Raw genomic sequence first — 25869 nt, forward strand, 5'->3', positions numbered from 1 at the left:
GGGAATGGTTCATTTTGCTAGCACTCAGACAGCAAGACATTGATTTCCACCCCCTAGCTTCCTAGGACATTTGGAGCACTGTGTGTATAAATGGCCATGCAGGAATCTCAGCGTCCATTGGATAGTGTGTATGATGTCACTGGTGATAAACCTCCCCAACATGCCCCATGCCATTTTTTTAACTCCTTGTTTTCCTCTGAGGAAGGGCTTTTCAATATAAAATCATGCTAATGTTCTCAGTTGGGCAGTCCCCCGAGTCACTGGAGCACTCAGCCAGTGCTAGGTGGGATGTGTTTTTTTTAAGAAGCAGCAAGCTTTTCCACCTTCCCTTTTGCTATTCTGCCATTTCAGAACATGAGTAAAATTGATTAAGCAAAGGGGAAGTTTTCAGGAGATCTTCCAGCTTGGTTACACACACAGAGAGAGAGTGAGAAAGTCTGGAAACTACAGCATGACTTCCCTTCTCCCATTCTATCTATTACATGGACACCGTATATCACACTGCAGGCATTGATTGGAGTTAGCACAAGTATAGCTCTATATAAAAAGTCTGGGCTTTTTTCTTATTATCTTTAAAAGCACTGTATGGTGAGTGAAGCATCATACAAAAGTTCAACGGTGTTTTTTTTTAAAAAAAATAAAGTAGGGCAAAAATGACTTGAGAAGCTCAGTGTCTAGGTTTTCTTAGGTGAAAGATCACTTTGAGATGACATGGCTGAGTAGTCAGGTTGAAATCCTTCTTGGTATTTTATTAATTTTGCACCAAGATAAATCCTGAAATTCTGACAAACTCCATGACAGGTGAAATTCCTTCTTGCAGAATCTGCTCAGCAAGAGGCTGCTCATTTCGTTCTGTTCTGAGGCAGGCAACAGGAGGGCAGCTTTATAATCAGCCCTCAAAGGACCCCCAGCCGCCCCAGAGTCTTGGGCTGATTGAATAACTCCTGGGCCTCTTCCCCTAGGCCTCCATCAGCAGGGGTCCTGTGGAAAGCAATCTCCTGCAGACTGGCACAGAAGTGAGCTTTAAACTACTATTTTCTGCTCTCCAGAGGAGCCTGGAGTACTAAAAGATAGATGGACTGCAGATATTTTATGAGAAACTGTCAGAAGAAGAGCAGGGTAAATGTTTTTTTTCCCATCCTTCTTTGAGTCATGTGCTACATCATTGTACAATTTCTCCCAGAGTCTTGTACATTTAAGGGAAGGAATTAATTGGTTGCCTACGCTAATTTCTTTTTCCTGTATTCTTTTTATTTTTCACTCTTTATTTTTTTTCCCCTTTCTGTTTTATTTCTTTAAAAAAATATTCACTCAGAGGCCCTCTGCTTAACCACAGTTGCAGAAAATCAGTACCATTTGCACTGAAATATTTATAATGACAGAATGAAAAATTGGATTCATTTTCTGGCTTGTAGCCGAACAGTCGGCAACTTTGTGCGGTGTTGTTCAGCATCTCCCTCCCTTCGTTTCATTGGGCTTGTCTTCCAGCACATGCACACACACAGAGGATGCTTCATAGGAATGCTTACAAAACACAGTCAGTCTCTCTCTCTCTCTCTCTCTCTCTCTCTCTCATCTCAGCAATGAGAAAACAAGTACTACGTAACCTTTCAACCATTTATAATATGTATAGGTGGAGAGAGAGGGTGGAAGAAGGTAAAACAAGTAGGGGAGATTATGAAAGATGACAAGTAGTAATCTATTTTGTGTGGGGAAGCAGTGTACAGATGGAATTCCGAGGATTACTTCAATGTATTCATTGAGAGGCAGTGTGTGGATTTAACGCTAGACAGAACGCCTGGAACTTCCTCCTAATTCTTACTCTGCCACTGACTCCGAGAGCCAAACTACAAATTACAGGAGGGGGCCACCCCACTCTGTTTTAAGAAAGCTACAGGGGCCAAAATTGGGGGTGGGAGTGGGGGGGGGAGAGAGAGGGAGAGAAGTGGTGTCCATTCAAGATTCTGTTTTATAGCCTCTGAAGAATGAATTAACCTGGGTCAAAATGCAACAAGACCATGACCTCTAACATAAACTCAGTGCACTGTTCTTAAATTTACTATCTGTGCACCAGAGTAGCTGGAAATGCACCAGGGTCCAGGTCTGAGCATCCAGGGTCAGTCCCAGATATTTTGCTACCTAGCTTCCCTCTGGAAATAAAAATTCCCAAGCAATCGTAGTCACCCACTGTATGAGCCTCATGCACTGCTTTTGGTATGCCTCGTCACCCTGTGCAAAATTAATGCTCTGTCCTAGAGTGTGCAGATCAACTAGTCAGATCAGAATCTCTTTTCTGAAGCCGTGTAGAAGAATCGTCTCATTTCTAAATCGACCCCCCAGCCGCCCCAAAACAGGGCCTTCAGAGGGAAGGAACAGGACTGACATGGCACTAGGCTTCAGATCACACAAGTGTTTTGAGATAGAAGAGTGACTTTTCCTCTAACTGTACACCTGGTATAGAATGATCTGGAGGCGAGTTCACCAAACACCATGCCCGGTAAACAAGAACAAAAAGCCAAAAGGGTATGACATGCCTGGATTGTTTCTTGACAGGTGAAATAATATTTTAAAAAATGTTGAATTGCTTAAGATCTAATAATGTTTAAACAAAAATGGGGCAAATGCAGATACAGATGAAGAAAAATTAAATGAGGACAAATCACTGAGATTTAGCCCAGTTTGGAGGTTCAGCCTTTCAAGACTGTGTGACTTCAGTTGTCAGTTACCAAGGATCTAGATTTATACCATACCTGCAGGAAAATATTCCTGTATGGGCTAAATGCTGTGTGATGAATAGGATCCCACTATGAATGGAATCGGATGGAAATGGCATTTTGTGTTTCTGTGTCATTTCCCCTCACACATGCAGAATCATTTTCTTCTTCCTTGAATTATAACCTATCAGTAGAATTAATTATGTTTTCTGAGGAAAATAATTCTCACCGATTTACTTTGCTGGCTTTACATTTCAAAATAAAGGCTGACTTACTAGGATCAGTACAAAACATTATGAATGCGCAGCCTGCTGTAATTTGTGTGATATATACGTTACTAACAGCAAAAGTTTTGTACAGTCTTGCAAATTTGGCTTTTTTATTATGTTCCCAAAGTGGGTTTGAAGGAATGTACTGTCAGGTCAGCATAAAGTGATGTGCGTTCTGCTACAAACAGCATTGTAACTCACACTATTGCCCTAAAATGGTTTTTAACAGAGCAAATGCTTTGATTTTAAAAAAAAAAATGTCTACAAAGTAGTCTTGTCTACAAAGAGATGGCAAACTTTTCTGCTGCTCGGTATATACATATGCAACTGATTTTATGCTTAAAGTCAGTTTTCATTTTGCTCTATGTGGGAAGGTGTAATTTTTTTGAATTTTAACTGCTTTACAATAGCATGAAAAGTAGAATATCACATTCGCAGATGAATGCAATGCAGTCTTCTCATACTCAGTACAAACTTGTTTTGTCTAAAATAAGACACTATACAGAGCAGCTTTTAAATGGTTGTTAGTTTTGATCTAGTATAAGCTGACCTACTTCCCCTGAATATGTGGCCTAGGGGTGGGCAAGACTTTCCATAATGAGCTGAGAGGGGAGTGTAATGAAATCTGCTACCCCTTTGTACAATATTGTTCAGGATGTTGCCTCGTCACTTGCCACAGCACCATTGAACATAGGCAGCCTTCTCTCTTGCATGCACTGGCCTCCTTCCCTATTTCAAGTCTATGTACAGCTGCTCTCTGGCCTCCCCTCTTTTATCTTATCTACTGCAAGACCACTTCCAGTAAGTCATGGCCAAGCCACAGGAAGTAAATAGCACTTTCAAGGACAATAAACAGCTAGGAGGGGCCCATTTTCATCCCTCATAAAAACTAGCACAGGGTTCTGATCCAGACTGGGAGCATATTCCAGACGGGGGCCACCGGACTACTCCCCAGCCTCTTCAGATAAAAATGTCCCATACAGTTTGGACTTTAGCCTCCTGCCTTCAGTCTTTCCCCTACCACCTCCCCACAATCAGTCAGAGCAGTAGAATAAATTTAATCCTTGTTTAGGTTATTATGAAGTAGTACAAAAATGGATTAAATCCAACGGCAAATTTAATTATGTTTGCATTAGGGTGCTAGAGAAGGGGGAAGCGGGATTGCAGGTATAGATGGAAGTCAAGCCTTTGATGAATTTGTAGTCCTGTTAACCCCTGGTAGCTGTTGTCCTTTCAGGCAAGAAGTCCCCTCAGTCCTTTTTGCCCAGCAACACCCACACACACACCCTCCATGCATGGTGTAAAACTAGTTTGATCTGAGACAGTCAAGTTGCTAGTGAATCGTTTGAATTACCTTGGCAGCATTGCACTAGTTTGTAAGGATTGCAAACATTCAAGTTGGCGTGAGACAAGGGAAGGGACTAGTCTTGCTGGTAGGTGATATGACAAGAGTGCTTACTCAGGAACCCTTGCTATGTTTTCCTTTCCCTGGGAAGGAGAAGGATGTTTGGTGAGTTACCTCCCAAGAGAAAGATTACTGTTTTTCTAAAATGCCACCTATTGCACCTTCTCAGTTTTCTAGTGGTACCTTTCCCAACCACATACACCCCAGTTTCCAGAAGGGGTGACCCTGGTGTGTATGAGGAAGAAGTTTCAGTGGGCATTCTCTCCATGTGGCCTAGGGCTTCTGACATTACTTTCATGCCATTGGATGACAAATACTGAAAGGTGGCTTTCAGGCTGCAATCCTATGCACTCTGTACTATAACATTTCTTGATTTTCTTTTCATGTTTTATGATTTCTTTTTTTTAAAAAACGTTGTAAGCCACCCTGGGTAGTGCATTTGCCCCAGAAGGGTGAGGCATAAATGCCTAAATAAATAAAGTTACCCTGCCAGAGTGGTTCAGGATAAAAAGGCAAATGTAGACAAGCATACAAACATGGAACATAGGTATATGCCATTTCACATTTTAGCAAACGTATGTGCATGCTGACATTTGAGAATGGATGCTGTACATAATAAATATGCCGGACTCATGAAGTTACAAGCAAATGTTACAGCGGGCAGCAAGCAGCACAAACATGTCTGCATTATGGGAAAGGTTAGAATTCAGCTTCTCTTTGGTACATTCTGTATGGCAAATATGACTTGATAACTGAGCTACAGGTAGTTTTTCAAGAAGCGAAACAGAAATTGCAGCAGCAATAAGAGTTGGCACGTGATGGTATGACAGCAGAGATCTTGCTGACATGGAGGATCTGTCGTGGAGATGTTTTTGAACTGTGGGATCTTCAAGCATAACACAACCCCGAATCCCATGTTTTCTTTCCATGCTGGCAAGAGCAGATTCTGGGCGAAGCTGCTCTCTCTCTCTCTCCTGCCTTTTAAGCTCAAGCCTTTGCTGTTGTGCTTTTGTTGTTTATATATTTTGAATGCCAAGGCAGTTTAGCAAAGTTATTAGTTTATACATTTTGCAAAGGTAAAGTAACCATAAGAGCTTTAAATTAGAGTAAGTGCCACTTCACTATGACAGATTCCTTTGAGTACTGATTAGAAAGGAGGCCTCCTGTTGGCTGCCCCTTTATGCGTAGCAGCATTACTGTGTCTGCTTGTTTATAGCTTGCTTTTTCAAATGGTGTAAGCGTGCGGTAGGATGATGAATCGCCTTCTGATAGACAAGATTCTGCCTTTATTCTAGGATCAAGACAATGTTTCACTTTAAAGAGTTGCTTTAATTAGATGGAAGCGTTCCTGCCTCATCTAATGCAGTAGCTTTGATTGCATGTTACATAGGAACATGAGATATATAGTACAGTCGTTCCATCAGAGCTCCACAACACAGATCTGGGGTTTTTTTTGCAACATGTGGTGGGACAGGTGAAGGGACATATTGCCACACAGACATGGTGCAGCTAGCCTTATACAGAGTTCTTTTCACTTTGAGCCAAGGTTTTCCTTATTTAAAGGTAATTGCAGCAACATGGGATAGAAGAAAGAAACAGGGACAGACATTCAACATAAGTAGGTGGTAATCAGATGGGTTTTACACAGAATAGACCCATTGAAACTAAGGAGAAGGATTAAGTTAGGTCCATTAATTTCAGGGGGTCTAAAAGGTTGTAGAAAACCATGCAATATTTCGATTTATAAGGCAAACAACTAATGGCCACCTGTTCTCAGCATCTTAAGATGGAAGCGAGTGGGAGAGAGGAACACCTGCCCAAAGGACAAGAGAAGAGATCACTAATGAATGCATGTGAAACAGGAAGTGCAGAGAAAGAGGTGGAGAAAGGGACTAATGAGTATAAACACTCATTAATGTGGGTGTATTTGTAGTCAGCTTTTGAAACACTTTCATTTCAAGCACATCTCCTATTTCCGCCATCTGTTTTCTTCCATCTTCCAGTTACTTTCCCCTTTAAGCAACTTTCTATTCTAGACAATGCACCTTTGCGTATGAGGGGAACTAATGCTATTTAATGAATTTATGGCAATATGCTCTGTAATCAGGCCTTGACTTACAGCACTATACTTTAATATTGTGGGGAGCAATTGTCCTGATCATCCATAACTGATTAACTCCTGAACTATCATATCAGTCTGAGTCAGTGGATACTTTATGTAGGAAACTGCATTTCTGCACTATTTCCTTCTATGAAGCGATAACATTGTAATAGCAGAGTGCATTGTAAAGCTGGAAACACTATAGATTGTGAACTGCTCTGGTGTTGTAGCAATGAGAGTCTTGGACATTCTGAACATAAGCTTCCATACGCCAGAGATATCAATTATTTTTAGGAGACTGGAACAACTCTCAAGAGGAAGAAAGATGCTGACTGATAACTGTGGAGGGGATATGGAAATAGCGGTTTCCACAAAAAAATCAGAAAATTTCCGTGCACAATTTTCTATTACTTTTGCCCCTGGAGCAGTCAGCCACCGTTGAACAGAGAAGCTATAAAACTCCAGTACTCTGCTTTGGTAGCATTTTCCACTCACTTTGCACAAGTGTAAGTGATTACACCAGGGGCAAGGCAGCAGAGAATGAGGACACTACAAGTTTACAGCCAAGATCCACAATAAGGACATAAAATGTTATTGTCTTTTATAACATGTCACAGAAAACTCATTCCAATTTTTCTCTTCTGTGTTTGTGTTTTGGAAGTTTGTGGTTTTTTACAGTGCATCCTGAATTCTTGACCTTCAGGAAAAAAATGTAAATGTCTCATCATTTGTATTTATAAATAGATGGACCATTGTTTAGAACAGCTTTGTCCAACCTGGTGCCCTCCAAATATTTTGGACGACCACTCCCATCATTCCTGACTATTGGCCAAATTGGTTGAGGCTGATTGGAGATATAGACTGGTTGGTCGCAGAGGAATGATGGGAGAAACCAGATGGGGAACCACCAAGGGAAGAAGGCTCAGACCCCAGGGAGTGATGGTGGGACAATGATGAGTGGCCACAGGGAGAAGATGGGGAAGAAGAGATGTCAGAAGCTGAAGAGGTAACAAGGCTTAGTGAGCTTGTAGTCTGTAGCAGAGAGCTGTCCAGAATCAGAGGCAGAAGTGGAAGCAGAAAGCTTGGATGAGAGTAACGAAGAGGCAGAAATGAGTCAGGCTGGTGAAGAGTCATGGGTGTCTCTCCCTCTTGCTGTGACAAGCCCCACCCCCAATCTCACAGAAGAGACATGAAGTGGGAGAAGCAAAGGCAGGCACGGAGGCGCAGTCTCTGATTGCTTGGGGAAAACCCTGGAGAGGAGGAGACTTAGGCAGCTGTGAGGAGGTGGGAGCTTCAATCTCAGCAACTGCTTCATGGGGAGCAAGACCTACCAGAGATGAGTTGCTGTGCTTGTTAGGCCCAATACTCTGCCAAGTCTGTGCTAATCATGTTTTTGCTCATAAAGAGTTAACTCCAACTTGCACAGTATGGTTCACTCCTGGCTTGCTTCTGACAATATCCATCACTTGGGAATGTCAGAAGCCTGACCAGACAGATTTGCCTTCTGCAGCCTCATAATTATTTCCAACCAATTATTTCATAGTGTCTGTGACATTATGAAACCACTTTCTCTGCAGGAACACAATGAGAGGGTTCTCTCTTCCTTGCATTGTCTTGGGCTCACTTGCTTCTACTGTTCAGAGATGGCAGAGATATCAGTACAGAGGGATTGATGGGAGGAAATGAAGGGCTGGGTAATTTGCAAGAAATCCAAGTGCTAATGGATGGTGGGTAGGTGGAATTTAACAGGAGAGTGTATGTAAGGCATAGTAAGATGAATGCAACAATCTAGCTGTCCTGTTGACTGTAATTGAAAATTACAGAAGATATAACAGGAGACGCTAGCAATGGCTTAGTTAAGAGAATGTGCTGATCCTGTTAGCTAGATGTTATCCTTTCTTTAAATGGAAAAAAATGGAAGTTTGGTGAATTGAATTCTTAGAAATTAACTATTTATTGCCACATATAGAGGCACAAAGCTTGTTAAGTAGATACAAATAACTTTAGAGCTGGCTTAGTTTTAAAAACATCTGCGTGATTATCAATTTAAGCTGCCATTATTTGCCGCTAATTACTAAACAGAGCTGTTAAATATTTAGTAGTAATTTGTTTAATTGGCTTTGACCTATAAAGAAGTAGTATGCGCATACCATGGGTTGTGTTCCCCGAGTCAAAACTGAGCAAGCAGGGAATGCATATGCCGTAAAAGAGAAACACCTTACAGCTTGTCAGGTTCCTTTGCTTTTTCATTCTTTCCCTGCTGTAGATTGATTTGTCTTGAAGGTATCTACAATTAAGGCACGAAGAAGGAGCACAGTGCATGGATATAAAATGAGAGAGGTCGTACTTAAGCTTGTTTACAGATGTTCTAGTTTAAAAAGCACCAGCATGATAAATTAAACATTACAAGGCAAAAAAAAAATTAAAGCAGAGAAACAACTGGCACATGAACACATCTGTCCATAATGCACTGACTTAATCCCTGAATATTTGATTAGATGGTCTCGCCTATTGAAGCCTTCTGTCTCTTGTTGCTCTCCTGTACTGGAACTGCTGTGGCATAGAAATGTGGTGATATCCTCCTCGGGCTTCTGTTTTCTTTCCAAACTGGCCGGGCTTAACATAGGCACTTTGTGCCTAACAAAGCAACATGTGTGCAAGAAGTTTGAGCAAGAGAGCACTGCCTAGCTTGTCAGCTTGCTACCTCTTAATTTTACCAAGGCTGTGTTCTATCAAGGTTAGAAAGTGTCCTGTGCCCATCAGAGCCCTGACTTCCCATGTGGACCCAATTCAGACATCACAGTCCAATCATGTTGGACTTGTTGTCCGAACTGGACAAGCTGTATGATTTCCCACAAATCGTAAGCCTTGTTCTGGCATTAGTTTCCACTTGATTTGGGTTAGGTTCCCTAGAAAGAGACAACAGTGCTGTATATGTTAGCCATGCCCTGCTATCACACTGTGTTCCAGCATATGTAGATGGCCTATGCACATTTATCAGACTTTTCCATCGCGAGACCTTCCCCAGCTTGTGGACAGCCTGGGGCTGCATATTGTTCAGTATGGGTGAGTCACCCTCCCGCCTGCCTGTGCCTTGGTTGGGCAGAGCGGCATGTAAATTGCACCTCTTCGAAGACTGAAGGGCGTGTGATTGTGATGGGGAAGAAGGCACACAGTGCCACCTCAATGAATAGAAGAGGTTCTTTGCTTCAGACTTCAACCTTCAACTTCTGAAGTGTGACAGACACAGCAGAGTGGAGACAGAGCTTAGCACAGCCATCTCCATGTAATGTGTAGCCTTTACACATGAGCAGCATGCCCCAATAGGGCTAATGTGGCCAGTATAAGGTAAAAGTAAAGAGACCCCTGACCATTAGGTCCAGTCGCGGACGACTCTGGGGTTGCGGCGCTCATCTCGCTTTATTGGCCAAGGCATACAGCTTCCGGGTTGTGTGGCCAGCATGACTAAGCCGCTTCTGGTGAACCAGAGCAGCACATGGAAACGCCGTTTGCCTTCCTGCCGGAGCGGTACCTATTTATCTATTTGCATTTTGAGGTGCTTTCGAACTGCTAGGTGGGCAGGAGCAGGGACCGAGCAACGGGAGCTCACCCTGTCACGGGGATTCGAACCACCGACCTTCTGATCTGCAAGTCCTAGGCTTTGTGAATAAATCCAAGGCTGGGCCTCTACAGTTAGCAGAATATTGAGACAGCTGAATGGACTTTGCTACTGCCAATGTGGGAACTTTTGAAAGTTCACCTATGTTTTAAAAACTATAGAAAATCCTGCTGTTTTTGTTCTTTTAATCAGAAAGAGAGTTTCTAACCCAGCCTTTTCCTGCTGTGTTGATTTTACTGTTTGCAGGAAATTTTTAATGGAGGGAAGCGGTCAAAAATGATGACTTCAACTCTAGTCTTGAAGCAGTGCAGTCCACCTGACTGCCTCATTCAGCTGTATGAATAGATCGGACTAGAGACCTAGGCATAAACGATTGTATATGCCAGAGCTCAAGTATAGCTCTGGTACTCTTGAGTGGCAAATTCTTTGCTTTCACAATGCTGCTGTTGTCCACTTACCCTCTCTTTGCTCCCTTGCTGGGAATTGGGAAGGCAGGTAGGCATGGCAACATCAGAGCAAAAAAGCTCCTACTCACTGCAGGAGCTCCTCCCTTACACAGAAGTATTAAAGGTAACAAAACTATGTTCAGTCCAAACCTACTTGCAGGTCTTTAAATATGTAATGGTGTTGATTTTTATCACAGTTGACACAGTCTTTTGCTAGTGACAGAGTCTAGTTTGGGATGAGTGAACCAAAAGCACTCCCTTCCAGTTACGAATACTGAGAAGAGATTAGTAAAGACCAATTAATTTTGAAGATTCCAGTTAATTATTCTCCAAAAAATAAATCTGAAAGATAGAGGAAGAAAAAGTTGGTTTCTGCCCTCATTTTCTTTCCATTTCTCGCCTTGACTTTTGCTATGCTCTCTCACCTTTCTCAGTGATAGTGATATAGTGCTGTCCAGAGAGTGTTGTGTAGAACAGTGTTAAATGCCAAAAGAAAATTCAGCAGTTTCTTTTCAGGTTCATTGTAAACTGGGGGTGGGGGGAGAGAGAAATCTCTGTTCCAATCCAAAAACATAAAAGTGCAGAGTTTCTTTTACAGAGAAAAAACATACAAATAAATGGAAGGCATTGCCCACAGAATGCCAGAGCATTTCATGCTCTGGCATTAAACTGCTCTACTTTATAAGGCTACGTTTCCACTAGATTCTTTAGCAATGTAGCTTGATTCCTTGACACACTGTAGTTCCATGACTGAAAACTTTGTCCTATATAGATTAAAGCTCTATACTGGCCCCTTTTACGTCGTAACATCTATCTCACAAATCTAAATATCTCACTGGCACTCCTTAGAGCCAAGATCCTCTTCTCCAAATATTTGTTTAATTCTACCTATGCCCCACTGATCTTATGAGGAGCTCAGAGAGGCTTACTTAAGGTTCTCAGGTAATCTCATATCCAGGCACCTTGGAGGAGCAACCCAACCTTTATTCAAACAGTTTTGTGATATGATATATAATGGCCATTCATAACCAAGATTCTTCCCCTCTCTCCGGTTTTGTAAAGTTGTCTTATGCTGCAGTCTTGAAGTTGGCCTTCAGTTGACTGACAAGCTTTAGGGAGCAGCATATGTACTACTTGGCTGATGGAGTCAGAGGGTCATTGGTAGAATGGCACTTCTGCCAGGGACACAGTACGGTAATATGGTGTGGTATGCTCACAGAATGCTCCATGTGTGTAGATCCCCTGCCAGCAATGTGCCACCACTGGTGGGAGCTGAAATGAGGTGTTTCTGGGGTATTTGAGGTGAGGCCATGATTTCACAGGATCCTAAGCCCCCAATACCACCCCAAGCAGGTCCCAAAAACTAGTGTCAGCTTTGTAGAGCTTTTTAGCCAAAGCAAACTTGTCTGTCAGTCTTCTCCATCTAGCTGATATTCACCATGGAAGGTGAGCATTTCCCATTTGCTTCTCTTCTGTTTTTATTTTATTTTTCACTTTTGCAGATCACCCTATAATATACATTCCCAGGGCAGCTAACACAGTAAAAAAATTTAAAAGCTACAACAATAAAATGGATTTATTCAATAAAATGTGATGTAGCGCTAAAACAACCTGAAGTTACAATCAAGAACAGGGCAGAGAATAAAACATCAGTACTAAAAATAGATTTAAGAGCTAACAGCAGGCATTAAAAGATTTAAAAGTCCTGGGGAAATAAAAATACATCTGCCTGGCACCAAAAATACATTAGAATAGACACCAGGTGAACCCTTCTGAGGAGTATTTCCTCAGGCAGGGTGCCACCACCGAAGAGGCCCTTTCAACAGCTGCGGCGCTTTGCCCCTCACTTGATGGATCGCCCAACAGAAGGCATCAGCTGATGTTCTGAAGGTGTAGGTAGATGCATGTGAAAAGAAGCAGTCATAGAATATAACAACAACAACAACAACAACAACAACAACAACAACAACAACAACAACAATTTATTTGTACCCCGCCCATCTGGCTGGGTTTCCCCAGCCACTCTGGGTGGCTTCCAACAAAGATTAAAAATATATTAAAATGTCACACATTAAAAACTTCCCTAAACAGGAATCATAGAGTTGGAAGGGACCACAAAGGCCATCTGGTCCTGCAGTGGGGGACCAGATGCAATGCAGGAATCTTTAGCTCAATGTGGGGCTAGAATCCATGACCCTGAGATTAAGAGTGTCATGCTTTACCGACTGAGCCCTTCAGGTACATGGTTGCAAGCCATGAGGAGACTTGAAGGTCAAACACTTTGTATTGGGCCAGATAAAAGCACTCACATAGCCAGTTCCAGTTAGCATATTCTGAACCAACTGAGCTTTTTCAAAGGGAGCTGCACGTTACCAGGTCATGGATAACTGAATTCCTCTCTGACTGTGGTATTTTTTTAATCATTTGCCTTCACTATTGAGTTTTGCCCCTCTCCTTTAGTCATTTTTTGTTTAACCAACATGAAAATTGAAACCTTCCCCGCCCCCTTGCTTGGTGCATCTCCTTTTTTGTGTTCTTGAACATTTCTTTGTCCAGTTTTATCATCAATCCTGAAAGCTAAGATTGGAAGTTCTGGAAATCTTATTGAAATCAAAACACCTACTTGGCATTAGGGCTTGTAATTGGGGTATGCTGGGTTTGCCCATTTTTGCTTCATCCCCATCTCTCCCACCCCCGCCAAGTATCCTGCCATTTTCCGAGGCCAAACTGAAAGCTATCAGTAAGAGGTTTGGAAGAAGGGAGCAATAGATTGGGAGGGAGGGAGAGAGAAAGAGAAGCAGAAAACCTTGATTAGAAAGTATAATTTAATAGAATGTGTATTGAACCAAATGTATTGATTAATGTGGAGGATATAGTACTTATATTGATTCAAACTAGAGATTTAGTACTAAAAGCTGTAAGCCAAAAAGCTGTTGCAGATTGCTACAAAAGTCAGTTTAATGCTGTCCTTGAGAATGCCTTCACAAAGAAATTCTTCTAATGTTTGAGGAGTAGGTAGAATGCTGTATATGTCAGTTTGATCCCGGAGGGTTTTATTTTGTACTCTAATAGCTGTTACGAGCCTACATTATATCCAAGGAGTAATTTTCCTTAGGGTTGCCTGGCTCGCTTTGTGTCAATATTCTAGCATTTTAAGTCACGTACAGTATATGCTTCTGGGAACAGCGCAGGAGCCAGCCAGACTCATAATGGTCTGCATTCATTAATAAAGGCAGAAGCTTCTGTCCCTCCATTGCCCACTACAGGGATGCCTCCCTGGTCTTTTGGGACCTGTACAGACACATTTAAAGAAAGCTTTATTTTGAGTGGGCAGGAGATGAAATGCAGGACTTGGAGGCATTTCCTAAGTCAGCTATATGCCCGAGCACAGAGGTGACCTTAATGGGTCAGAGAAGAATGCAGGTCAAAAGACTTATTATCCAGCCTGTTGGAAACCAATTGCTTTTGGTCTGCGTGTGTGTGTGTGTTTTTAAAAAAGTGGTGCTTAAAGGTTAGTAATGTAGAAATCTGTTTTACAACCTGAAACTGCATTGGAATGCCATGGGCTTACAGAAAAGGGGGAGAAAGCAGGAACGGGGCTTAGTTTTTAAATGTAGATTTCCCATCAATTTTAAAATGTTAGTATACCATAATTAGTTAATCAGTGATGATTGATTACTGGTGTTCACTTTCTTGAATTAAGGAAAGAGAAAAACATGCTGCTGTGATTCTGAGACCATCTGTTGAACAATAATGTCCCCATTTAATCTTTCTATTTCTTTATTTGTAATCTGCTTTTCAGAAACAATTGCATTCATTTCATTCAGCTTCGAAATGTCTCATTTAAATTGAATGCAACAGCACTTCACGTTTGGGATTCTAATGGGGTATTGGAATCAGGGGGAGTTTTTTTCATGGTAGAATTTTTTTCTAGCGCTCTGTTTCTCTTTCTCAGATTGCTTTCTGTAAGAATTTAGTTCAGGTAAATACAACAGGGTGGAGAAGAGACTTCAAACAGTTGCTGGGGGGGGACCCTGCTTTTTTCACTGTTCAGTGAAAGCTGTGGAACTCAGTGACAAAACACAAGACCATTTCCCAAGTTCACTGAAATGGACACAGCCCAAGTGTTTAAAGCACCAAGCTGCCAATTGTGGATTTAACATGAGTTTCTAAAACCTAAAGGGTTGAATAGATGATCATATGAATGTTAAGTTCCACTGATATCACAGAGCAAGTGCCCTTGGAAACTTGGCATTTTAGAATCTTTGGCATGTGACATACTGACATCACATTGTTCCGTGGAATGCAAGGATCCTTAAACTCTCTGGCTTCATTTTTGTTGTTAGGATATAATTAAAAACAAAACCCTAACTTTCTATTATTGTGTTTTTTATCATTGCACCTCAATTTCTGCATACAGCATGCTTTTGCAAAGCAAGATTACTGTGTGTGTGTGTGTGTGTGTGACAAATGACAAAGCACAAAAGACATCAATTCCGATCCTGGAAAAGAATATAAATTCTAATCCAGTTTTCTTCTTCAAACTGACAAAATCTACAAAAAAGGTGAAAGAGCTCCCAGTATCAAACTTTCTCAGCAATATACAACGCAGATATATAAATACTGAGGTAATAGGATTGAGATTTCAAAAAATTGCTGAATTTTATATCTTTATTTAGATGAGAATTTTTGCTTTGCCCTTTTAATGCACACACATCACTCAGGGTGCCTTAGAGTGGCAACATGGGCAATAATAATAGAGTAGCAATATGGGAAGGAGAATGAACTCGGGGAAATTACTTAGTACTGCATGCTTTCCAGAAGATCAATTTTAAAAAACATCTGCCTCAAATATACTGTATGTCCTGTAAAGGGCAAATTCCATTCTCAGAGTTACACAGAAGCTCTTAACTCTAATATTGGTTCTCCCTGTGCACTGAAAACTCCCATGTTCATGTCAACAGGAGCTCCATCTTTCGATTTCCCCACTTGTGTTAGCTCCTATTGTCATGGAAGTGGGAGTCCAGAGCACATGGAAAGAGGAGGATATCAGAGCTCAGATCTGCTGGGTGGATAATAGAGGAAAATTTTGTCCTAAATTTTTAAACACAACCTTCTTTATATAAAAAAACACCCTTAAACCAAAACCTCCAGCAGTTCATAACTGGGATTAATGGTTGCAATTTTCAGTCGCTTATACATGGTGTCTCCAGTAGACAACTTTTTTGTTTTTTTGTTTTGTTTATGGCAGAATATAATGTAGCTCTCTGTGGGGTTCAAGAATTTTTCTCCTTCCCTTACCTCTTTCCTCCCATCTTTCACCTTTTTGTCTCATAAATGTTATATCTGCACTATACTCAAAAACAGCCTTTCTCCCTAGGCAGGTATTTCTTTCTAGTCCATTGATGCTCTAAAAAAATGCAAAGAGGTTGCACATCCTTGTAGTCTCAAGTATTTAGGGAGGCTGCTCAAGGTACATGTTTGTGTCTTTGCTTAATTAGCAATTTTTCTCGCTGTTGCTTCTCTCTGAGTTTCTGTCTCCATGTTCTCTTGAGAATCTTGTTGTGCAGCAGGCCATACTGGCTATGGAGCACCATAGCAGGGCTCAGCAGAGAGTAATCCCATGGTATCTCTTATATCTTCCACATTAATGCCTCCATGCTCTTTTTTTTAAGGAAAAATTATTGTGATTTGGAACATCAGAGGGTGCCTTATACCAAGTTTTGCTCTATATTGTCTACACTGACTGGCAGTAGCCCTCCAGGATTTCAGACAGGGGGTGTGCCCAGCCCGACTCGGAGGTGCCAGGGATTGAGTTTGTGCATGCAAAGCAGATGATCTACCCCTATGCCACACCCCTTCTCCTTTTGAGTGCTGATCAGACAACCAGTCCAATGCCCTGCAATGCAGGAATCTCAACTAAAGCATCATGGCCATCCAACCTCTGCTTAAAAACCTCCAAGGAAGGAAAGTCCACTACCTCTCATGGTAGTATGTTCCACTGTTGAACAGCTCTTAACCATCAGAAATTTCTTCCTGACGTTTATTGGGAATCTCCTTTCTTGTGGTCTACTAAGACCCCTAGATCCTTTTCACATACATTACTGTTAAGCCAGGTGCCCAACATCTTATATTTGTGCAGCAGGTTCCTCTTGCCTAAGTGTCCCTATTGAAATTCATTTTGTTAGTTTGGGCCCCGATCTCCAAGCTGTTAAGGACATATTGAATACTGATTCCATCTTATGTGGCATTGGCAGCCACTCCCAGTTTGGTGCCACCTGCAAATTGCATGAGCAGCCCCTCAATTCCTGCATCCAAGTCATTTATAAAAGCACTGAACATTAAGGGGCCCTGGACAGAACCCTGTGGTTCTGTCACTTTGTTCCAGGATGACGAGGAAGCATTGCCCATAAGGCTTTGTTTCCAGACCCTTTATCACCTTGATCACCCTCCTCTGTACATGTTCCAGCTTGTTAATATACCGTATTTTTTGTTCTATAGGACGCACATTTTCCCCTCCAAAAATTAAGGGGAAATGTGTGTGCGTCCTATAGAGCGAATGCAGGCTGCACCGCTAAGCCCAAAGCCAGAACAGGAAGACAGAGCACTGCGGAGGGCTCCGTCTCACTGCTCTAGCTTGGGGATGGCTGCGTGCACAGCCTCGCCAGGGCAGCGGGGTGCCTTCACCCCGCTGTCCTGCAGAAGCTAGCAAGGCTGTTCCCAAGCCAGAACAGTGAGACGGAGGGCTCCGTCTCGCTGCTCTAGCTTGGGGACGGCTGCGCGCACAGCCTCTCCAGGGCAGCAGGGCGCTGCGCTCCAAAGGCTTCAGGGATCTTTGAGGCTGGCGGTGAAAGCGCTGCTTTTCCCCACCGCCAGCCCCACAAGCTCTGGTGAATGTACCTTTAATGCACCTTGTTTTAGAGGGGGAGAACAAGAAAAAAAATATTCCTGTTCTCCCCCTCCTATGGTCTGGTGCATCCTATGGTCCGGTGCATCCAATGGAGCGAAAAATACGGTAGTTTTGAAGGCTACATAAACCTTATATTATGGTGAGACTCTTGCTGCTCAGTTTTGCCATCAATGCAATGCAACAAACAAAAGTCTGCCCCGTTGCTTTGGCAGTACATTCCCATCACCTCATTCCATCCCATTCAGAGTGAGGGTAATCCAAGAAAGTTATTTACCAACATTAACATTGTCAAGTAGTGAAATCTGATGGCCCCATGGTGCCATGACCTGTGATTCCCGATCGGCCATCGGCCCGATCATACAGTGAAAAAGAAAAAAGGCCTAAATATATGCACCGAAGCGTCAGTATAATGGGTCTGGGAACAGGTAGGTGGGTGGTGGGGAAATAAGCCTAATGCATGGGCAGGTTTCAGGTTTTTGTTCAATTTTGCATCCCTCAAAAATCCAGTTTTACCTAGAACATGTTCAAACATGAAAATTCATTCAGTACAGCATTATACATTTATGCTTCAGAGAAAATTCTACTAAAGTATTTCAGATACTGAACATGGTTATTCCTCACATTTCCTTTAAGAAGATTATAACTCGATTGTTTGAGTCATCTGGACCTACCTGCATCGTAGGGAGCACCGAACGATGTAAGATGTGAGCAGATTAATAGGATATCATCAGGCATATGGAAACACATACTCTGGTGTTGTCTTGGTCACATGGATTTGAACACATTTCAGACATTACCATAATGAGCACATTTCTGTCACACTAAATCAGGAAAAATAATCTCTTAGTTATATTCAGTTTAAAGACAGACGTTATTGGTCATAATAGCCACTATTTGCAAATCTTATCTGTCATTGTTTTACAGCATTTTGATACATGTCGACTGATGTGGGAAATGCTATGCATGAAATCAAATGGTCTTGGGTTTGCTTTTGTGCTTTTTAACCTTTTAGATTGTTAGTCAGCAGGCAGAGCCCTTGTTGAGGTATTGTAGCGACTAGTACACTGTGCAACTCAGTCCTAAACATGGGTGAAATTCAGCCTTATGATACATTGGGTATATGCACATGGGGAATAAGATCCACTCTCACAGTAAAACTATCCCCCCCACATGCTGCACACATATACCCTAAATCTATTCTGGGGGTCCCCCCAACCCTCTAGAGCAAGTTGTGGGAGCCAGCAGGGAGGAGTGGGTGAGAAATCCTATTGTGCAAGCAGACCACCTTCCACACACTGAAGGCCCACCTTCAATTCCCATACAGTTACTCCCATAAAGTTCAGTGGGATTTATTCCCTACTAAGTACCTGTAGGTTCTGTCTTCCTTCAGGATTCTTCTCAAACTTTCGTTTTGTCCTTAGACTCACTAGCCACGTACTACTGACCTCTTGAAAAGATACCTAGGGAGACATCCACACAAAGAACTATTATACTGAGATTTGTCCTAGGCTCAGCTGCAACATATCAGTGGCCTTCTGAAAAGATACTTATGTAGATATTAAGCATTCTCACAAAAGGAAGGGCCATGCCACATTCACTGGCAATCACCCCCAGATATTTGCACGGTCTGTTGTTGTTTTCTACATTATAGGCCGAAACCAACATATTCACAAATGGCCATTTAGGCAAGTACTGTCTTGGACTTTGACCTAATGTACTTTGAAGTACATAAGATGAAAATTATAGAAATGATTCCAGTGTGCAATACAGTGGTACCTTGGTTTACATACGCTTCAGGTTACAGACTCTGCTAACCCAGAAATAGTACCTTGGGTTAAGAACTTTGCTTCAGGATGAGAACAGGAGTCATCCTCCGGAATAAGATCCATGTGTGATGTGGCAGCAGTGGGAGGCCCCATTAGCTAAAGTGGTGCTTCAGGTTAAGAACAGTTTCAGCTTAAGAATGGGCCTCCGGAACGAATTAAGTACTTAACCTGAGGTACCACTGTACAAAGCAACATCAAAGTGTCTATAATAGGCCACTTAAGCATTGCAGCTATATGTTCTTTTTGCGGCCGTGCTTTGTTTCCTTGGCTGTACAATAACCACATATCTCCTTTTTTTCTTGCAGAATCATACAATGACCCAACATAGCAGTTAGTGCAAGGCCCAGTTCTTCAGGAACCGATTCTTTGCGGGACAAAAAAAAAAGGGAACATGTTTAACTCTTTGCACGAGACTTTCATTGTTAATGTATATTATTCAGAAACATTGTATTGTACCATAAAACTTGTATTATCAAAACTGTTGGATGTTCATGTGTTTGAACTTTTGAGCACCGGAGAGACTTCTTGTATATAAAGTGTTGCACATGTATTATGTTGTCTGATACTAAAATGGTCTTATAAAGACAAGTGGACTTGGGCCCTATTCAAGCAGGATTAAAAGAAGAATACCGTATAAAGGGAAAAAAGGCTTAAGACAAATGTTATTTTCAAGGAAGAAACAGGAGAAAAAAACTAATACATTATAACCCTATTTGGCTTTCCTTTCATTCCAGCTTATGTCTACAATTTCTCTTTTGGTATACAAGCAAATGAATTCAAGAGTATTTTTATTGTTGAAGATACTTGCAAAAGTAAAAATAAATAAAAACGAACAGATTCTCTCCAAACTGACCCCCCAGCTGAATATGGCCTGTATATATATATTTGTAAGCCTTGCGATATGACAGATAGCATTACCATATATGCAATAGTTGTTATGTAGATTGTCAAAGAAACTTTTTTCCCCCTGGATACCATTTGAAGCTTTTGAGTGTTCAAGACTTTTCCTTAATGACGTCACATGGCCAAATTTTTGAATCAGTTGAACTAACCTGTATGTTACTGTTATTAATGTTTACTCTGCGGTCTGAACCTGGAGATTACTGGAATGGTTTTCCAAGAGGAAATAAATTCAGTTTACCATTACATTACAGCGTGGCTGTGCTTTTTGTCCCAGATACAAACAAACCTGCTCTCCTTTTGCAACTTAATTTTGACTCATAAATAAACAAATTATTTTCCCCTTCACATCACACAGGATCCCAGAAATCAGGCTCTTACTGCCTCTCAAGTTCTAATTTAAATTTGTTATTGTTTAAGACGTATATTTCTTTAGAAAAATACCAGGATTGTTGTGGTAAGTGATCTGAATCCAGAGCTTGCAAAAGTCAATCTCCTAAACCAGGGGTGGAGAACTTGTGGCCCTCTAGATATTGTTGGGAGTTGGTGGCTTGGGCTGATGGCAGCCCAACATGGACAATGGTCATGGATGATGGGAGCTGTAGTCCAACAACATCGGTGTTACTCATGCCTGTCCTGAACTTTGTGACTGCCATTTGTCCAGTTTTTTAAAAAGTCTGGGTGTTTCTGTTTTACAGTGCAGTCCTAATGTGTTTACTCAGAAGAATTAAATTTCACTGAGGTCAGTGCATTTATTCCCCAGTGAGGATGGAAGAATCTGTCAAGTTCAGTTCTCTCAGTTGCTCATTCTCCAATCTTAAATTCAGTTTTCCGTATTTTGCAGAAATTAAAATAAAACCCCACTTTTTTAATCCTCATCAACATTTTAGGACAAAGTTCGCCTAAGAAACAGTTTTATACACAGTACCTATTTTTTTGCAAGCAATTTTTCCTATTATAATGCATTTTTGTGTAAGTTTAACTAAGACCATCATTTTCACGCATACTTTCCTCATATATATATATATATGCATTTTTGCAAATATTGGTTGGAGACCTGCAATGCAAAGTTCGCATACTATTTTGGAAAGTGAGAGTTTGATAGATCTGGCTTTAACGGCATACTGAGTCCCTCCTGCCCAACAAGTATGCTTAGGATTGTAGCCTTTGCTTCCCCTTTCTCTCCTTTCAGTATTTTCACATTTCTATTCCAGCCTCAGACACTGTTGGAAGCTCGTGCGCTTAAATGATTATCTTATGAAGGGAGCGGTAGCCGGTTCTCTCCCCCCCCCCCCCAAACAGAGGTGGCAACCCTGTTAAATTCCAGCCACAGCATTGACATGGACTCCTCTACCCTCCAGTCCCTTGTCCTCACTGCTGACAGAGATGGCAGTAGAGGACGTGGCCAGAGAGAGCGCTTCAGTGAGCACTCCAGCCTTACATTTCCTGTGGGGGATTGTTCAAAGCCAGCCGAGAAGTGTTGCTGAGAACTGCATTAACCTGTTTGTCCCAAGTATGTGTAAAGGAAGGATGTACTATCAGGGTTTTGCTGTTGCTGCTGGTCCTCAGATATGCTGCAATGAATGTTCACCCCAAATCTATTCTCTGCATTTGTTGCACAGTGTTTCTGGAATCCTTATGCAGTGGTTAGAGCTACACAATGTGATACCACAAAGAGTTGCTGGCCTTTTCCTGTCAGGGTAGATTTTAAGTGTGATTTCCAGTTTGCTGAGTGTCACATTCTGAATCTCCACAGATGGGAGGGCTGGAAACAAAGTTTTCAAAATACCGCTGCTTGCAAGAGATTTCAAGGAAAAAATGTGCCATGTTTCTTTCTCCAGCCTTGAGAATTTTAGGCATACGTTTGCCAAGAACACAAAAAAAAGAATATGGGATTTTAAAAAGTAGTCTAAGAAAATCTCATTTGTGCTGACAAAAGGATAAACATGGGCAACTGTGCATACACTGCAAGTACAATGCCAGCTTCTATTTATAATAACTCAGACACCCATTCCGCTTTCATTTCCATTAATATGTTACTCATCTCTGCCAAATTGGATCTGATTATGTCTTCTTTCTTCATGGCAGATACCTTTTGCAAAAGTGCAGGCATTTATTTCAGCCTTCATGTGTGAAAGCGGGACATATTGGTTAAAACTGTAAATAGCATGTTTTTCGTCAAGTTCAAGTATGTTAGAAATATTACACCCCACTGTGTTTGTGCCACTGAGTTGAGACAGATGGTAGCTGGGAAAGATGCAATCTTATAATCAAAAGCTAAAATATGTCAAAAATATGTTAGCAAGCAAAACATAGCATATTACTTGCTTCTTATGTCATGACAGCTTGCAAAACACGCAAGGTTGTTGAATTTCTAGTTATGTAAATACAGTAACACAGTAAACACAGCAACAGCAAATGTGATGGTAGCTTTGTGCATCGATTAGTCCTGCCTTTCAGGGCTAGGGAATAGAAGTCTTCTGGTCACATTCAACTCCTGGTTTGAAGAGCGAGTCACTCATATCAAATGCCTGAATCCATTTACCTTTCTCATTAGTTCCCAGTTTCTCGGTGATACCCTAAAAAGCTGTTTAAAGAGATTATGAAAGACATTCAACCTTCCCAATGAGGATTGAGTCTTCCATGGGGGCTTATCAGAGCATTTAGCAAACAGAACAAGATTGGGGTATCAGTTTGCAGAACCAGGAGGTGGGGAGGAGGGAGAAATACAGAGACTCCGTATGAATGTGCTTAGTCTCTGGTATGCTAGCTTCCCCAGTGGGCCACTGAAGCTAAAATGAGCCACCGTAATGAGAAAGGGGAAAGTAAAATTGTGCCAGCATCAAGGAGACCAGGGGGGGGGGGAAGAACAGGAGACATACATGCTGGATGCAAAGCAGGCCACAGGTTTATTGAATGAGAATGCCTGTTACTTGGCATAAAGAGTGGGAAGGCTAAGCAGAAGTCCCTGTTCACAGGCTGTACTATTCAACCAGATAGCTAAATAAGCTTGTGAAGATAGGAGGAGCGAATGAGGTGGACTTTGTTGGGGTGCCCTCTGGTCCCCATAGTGGCTTAGCTGCTGCATAAGCCCCTAAAAGGAATTTACAAGGAGTTAACTCTCACTTTTTCCAAACCATAGGCCCAGACACAAACTAGGGACATAGGAAGTTGTGTTATAGTGAGTCAGACCATCTAGTTTAGTTAGTTAGTTAGTTAGTTAATAATATAATAATATATCCCACTCATCTGGCTGGGTTTCCCCAGCTACTCTGGGCAGCTTCTAACACATATAAAAACACAATAAAGCATCAAACATTAATAGTAACAAACTGATCCAATAAAAAATGTCAAAGTAATTTTAAAATAAACAACCTATATCAAATAAAGCAATATTCAATCATCCATTAGAATCTAATAGTAATAGTTTGCACCAAGCAGGAGCGGCCTTTGGTCTTTCAGATTTCAGTGGGGCCATTCAAGCCTCACCTTACAATATTCTCCTTTATATACCTGCCAACACTAAGATTTCACTTCATGCCTCTGACAAAATGGGCCACAAAAGTCCAAAAAAAATCTACAAAGCTTGTGTCATAAAAATATATTTTTAAGTATTTTAGGTACTACACAATTGTTGACCATTTCTGCCACGAGAGACTAACACGGCTACCCTCTGCAAATACTTATTGACTCTTTAAAAGTGCTAGAACATTCTCCACTCAACTATAATCCTGTCACAAGGAATGCACTTGTCCTTTTGCTTTTATCCTCTCTGAGACACTGTCCTCAAGAAAGACGAGAAAGAGCTGTACCTTATATACCCACATATGACCATCTATTTATATGAAAAATTAACAATTACTTCACACCTTGATTGAATGCTTCCTTATTTAGATGTCACAACAGATTTTCGCAGCCTTCAGAGGGAAAGCTTTAGAAATGTTAATATTGTGACAGGCAAGACACCTAAAAGCAAATGACTCATAATTGGCGACAATTAGAAATAACTTGGTATGAAAACAGAATATTACTTGCCACAGTGTACTGGGGCTGGGAGGGTGAGCATGCATCTCAGGTAATGCGAAGGACTCCATGGAAAGATCTTGGCCACACAGACAAGAATATAACATTGATTCCACTCTAATGCATTCCTTCATACATTACTGCTCAATTATCGTTCAAGGGGCCTTTACGCTTTACTGGCAAATGGAACATTCTCTCTGCGATGTTCCTTTCACTGAGTTGCCGGGATAATGGAAGATGAGCAAACAAAATCAGGCATGTTATCCTTCTACTCATAATGGGCACAAGCTTATTTATTCAAATGGTCTAAACATTCCATTGAACCTGAAGTCTGAATAAACCAACATACAATGTACATAAGATTACTTAGAAACAGTCTTATATAGCAGAGATAGGGCTGATTCCAAATGAGAAGACTTCAGACAATTAAGGTTCAAATCGTAAAGACTTTATGATAAGTGTGCAGTTTCAGTGGATTTGCAAGACCACTGTTTGGAATCCTAAGACATTTATAGGAAAGTATTTCATAGACCGGTAGCCGGATGCTGTGCATGTTCCTAAATTTAGACCACAATTCTAGGCCGGTTTACTCAGACGTCACCTGTGCTCAATGGGAATTACTCCAAGTGTGCATTAGAATTGTAGCCTTAGTGCCTTAGGCAACCATTAAATAGTTAGTAAAAAGATAAGAGGACAAGATTCCGCCTTTATGTTTCTTTCATGATGCCAAGATTTCAACTTTACTGTTAATCTTACTTAGACACACACACGCACACACCAAAAGTCAAAATTCTTATTTTGATACCAATTCTTCATTTGTCCAAAATGCTTGTGATCTCATTTGCTATGATCAGCAATTTCCTACATCACTGAAGTTCTTCTACTGGATCCCTCAATATGATTTTAAATCAAAGAAATACAGTAATTATTCAGTGACTGCAAAGAACTCTGTTTCATAGGATACATTTTTACAGGACTTTTAAATATAATTTATGAATATTTGCAAGCATAATAATTGTCTTTTCTGCTGACATTTTCAAAGCGACACTGTGATTTGTTGGGTCTCCAGAGAGTCTGAGTACAAAACTGATAATTATATTAAATATACATAGACAATAAAGAGTGTGTTTACATAACTATGCCCATAAATATCTGATTGAACAGTCATTGTTCTCAAACCCCTTTTAAGCAGCTCTCTGAGGAATCCAGTTCTAATGACATGATGGTTTAAAAGATGTTGCTCAGTCTTGTTCCATATTTAATTAACTTTCCTTTTTTAAACTTGTGGTGATGGAGACAATAACAAATAGCTCTGAAAAGAGAGATGGCTTTGAAACATGAGTGAGAACTTGTCGTGCTTTGTACACCATACGCCAAAGGAAATTTGTATGGAAGAGCAGGCGGCACAAGCCTGCCAAACTCCGTGGGGAGTCAATTACTAGATCATGTGATAGAAATAATAATGATAATAATAATAGTAGTAGTAGTAGTAGCAGCAGCATTACAATATTAAATACCAAAATGAAGAACGTAACACTAGGGTGTGGGTAGAAAGATTCAAAAGACATGTAGTACCCACTTGGAACCTCTCTTGGGTTATCTTTGAAACGCCTCCTATTTATTTCAATGGATCTTGCAGAAGGAATGTGTCACTCG

At 41.2% G+C, this 25869-nt stretch overlaps 1 protein-coding gene across 10 annotated transcripts in view; it reads left to right on the forward strand.

Annotated features, from left to right (window-relative positions):
- Window positions 1-20436, forward strand: part of ZNF521 (zinc finger protein 521) — a 293634-nt gene extending 273198 nt beyond the window's left edge. For all 10 annotated transcript variants that reach the window (XM_081919941.1, XM_081919942.1, XM_081919944.1 and 7 more), the window contains one exon: window positions 19596-20436. In XM_081919941.1, coding sequence (XP_081776067.1) covers window positions 19596-19625 — 30 coding nt within the window. In that variant the 3' untranslated portion in view covers window positions 19626-20436. The remainder of the gene's footprint in view (window positions 1-19595) is intronic.
- The last annotated feature ends 5433 nt before the right edge of the window (window positions 20437-25869 follow it).

Source organism: Podarcis melisellensis (assembly GCF_964234715.1).
Source record: "Podarcis melisellensis genome assembly, chromosome: 7".
Taxonomy (NCBI): Eukaryota; Metazoa; Chordata; class Lepidosauria; order Squamata; family Lacertidae; genus Podarcis; species Podarcis melisellensis.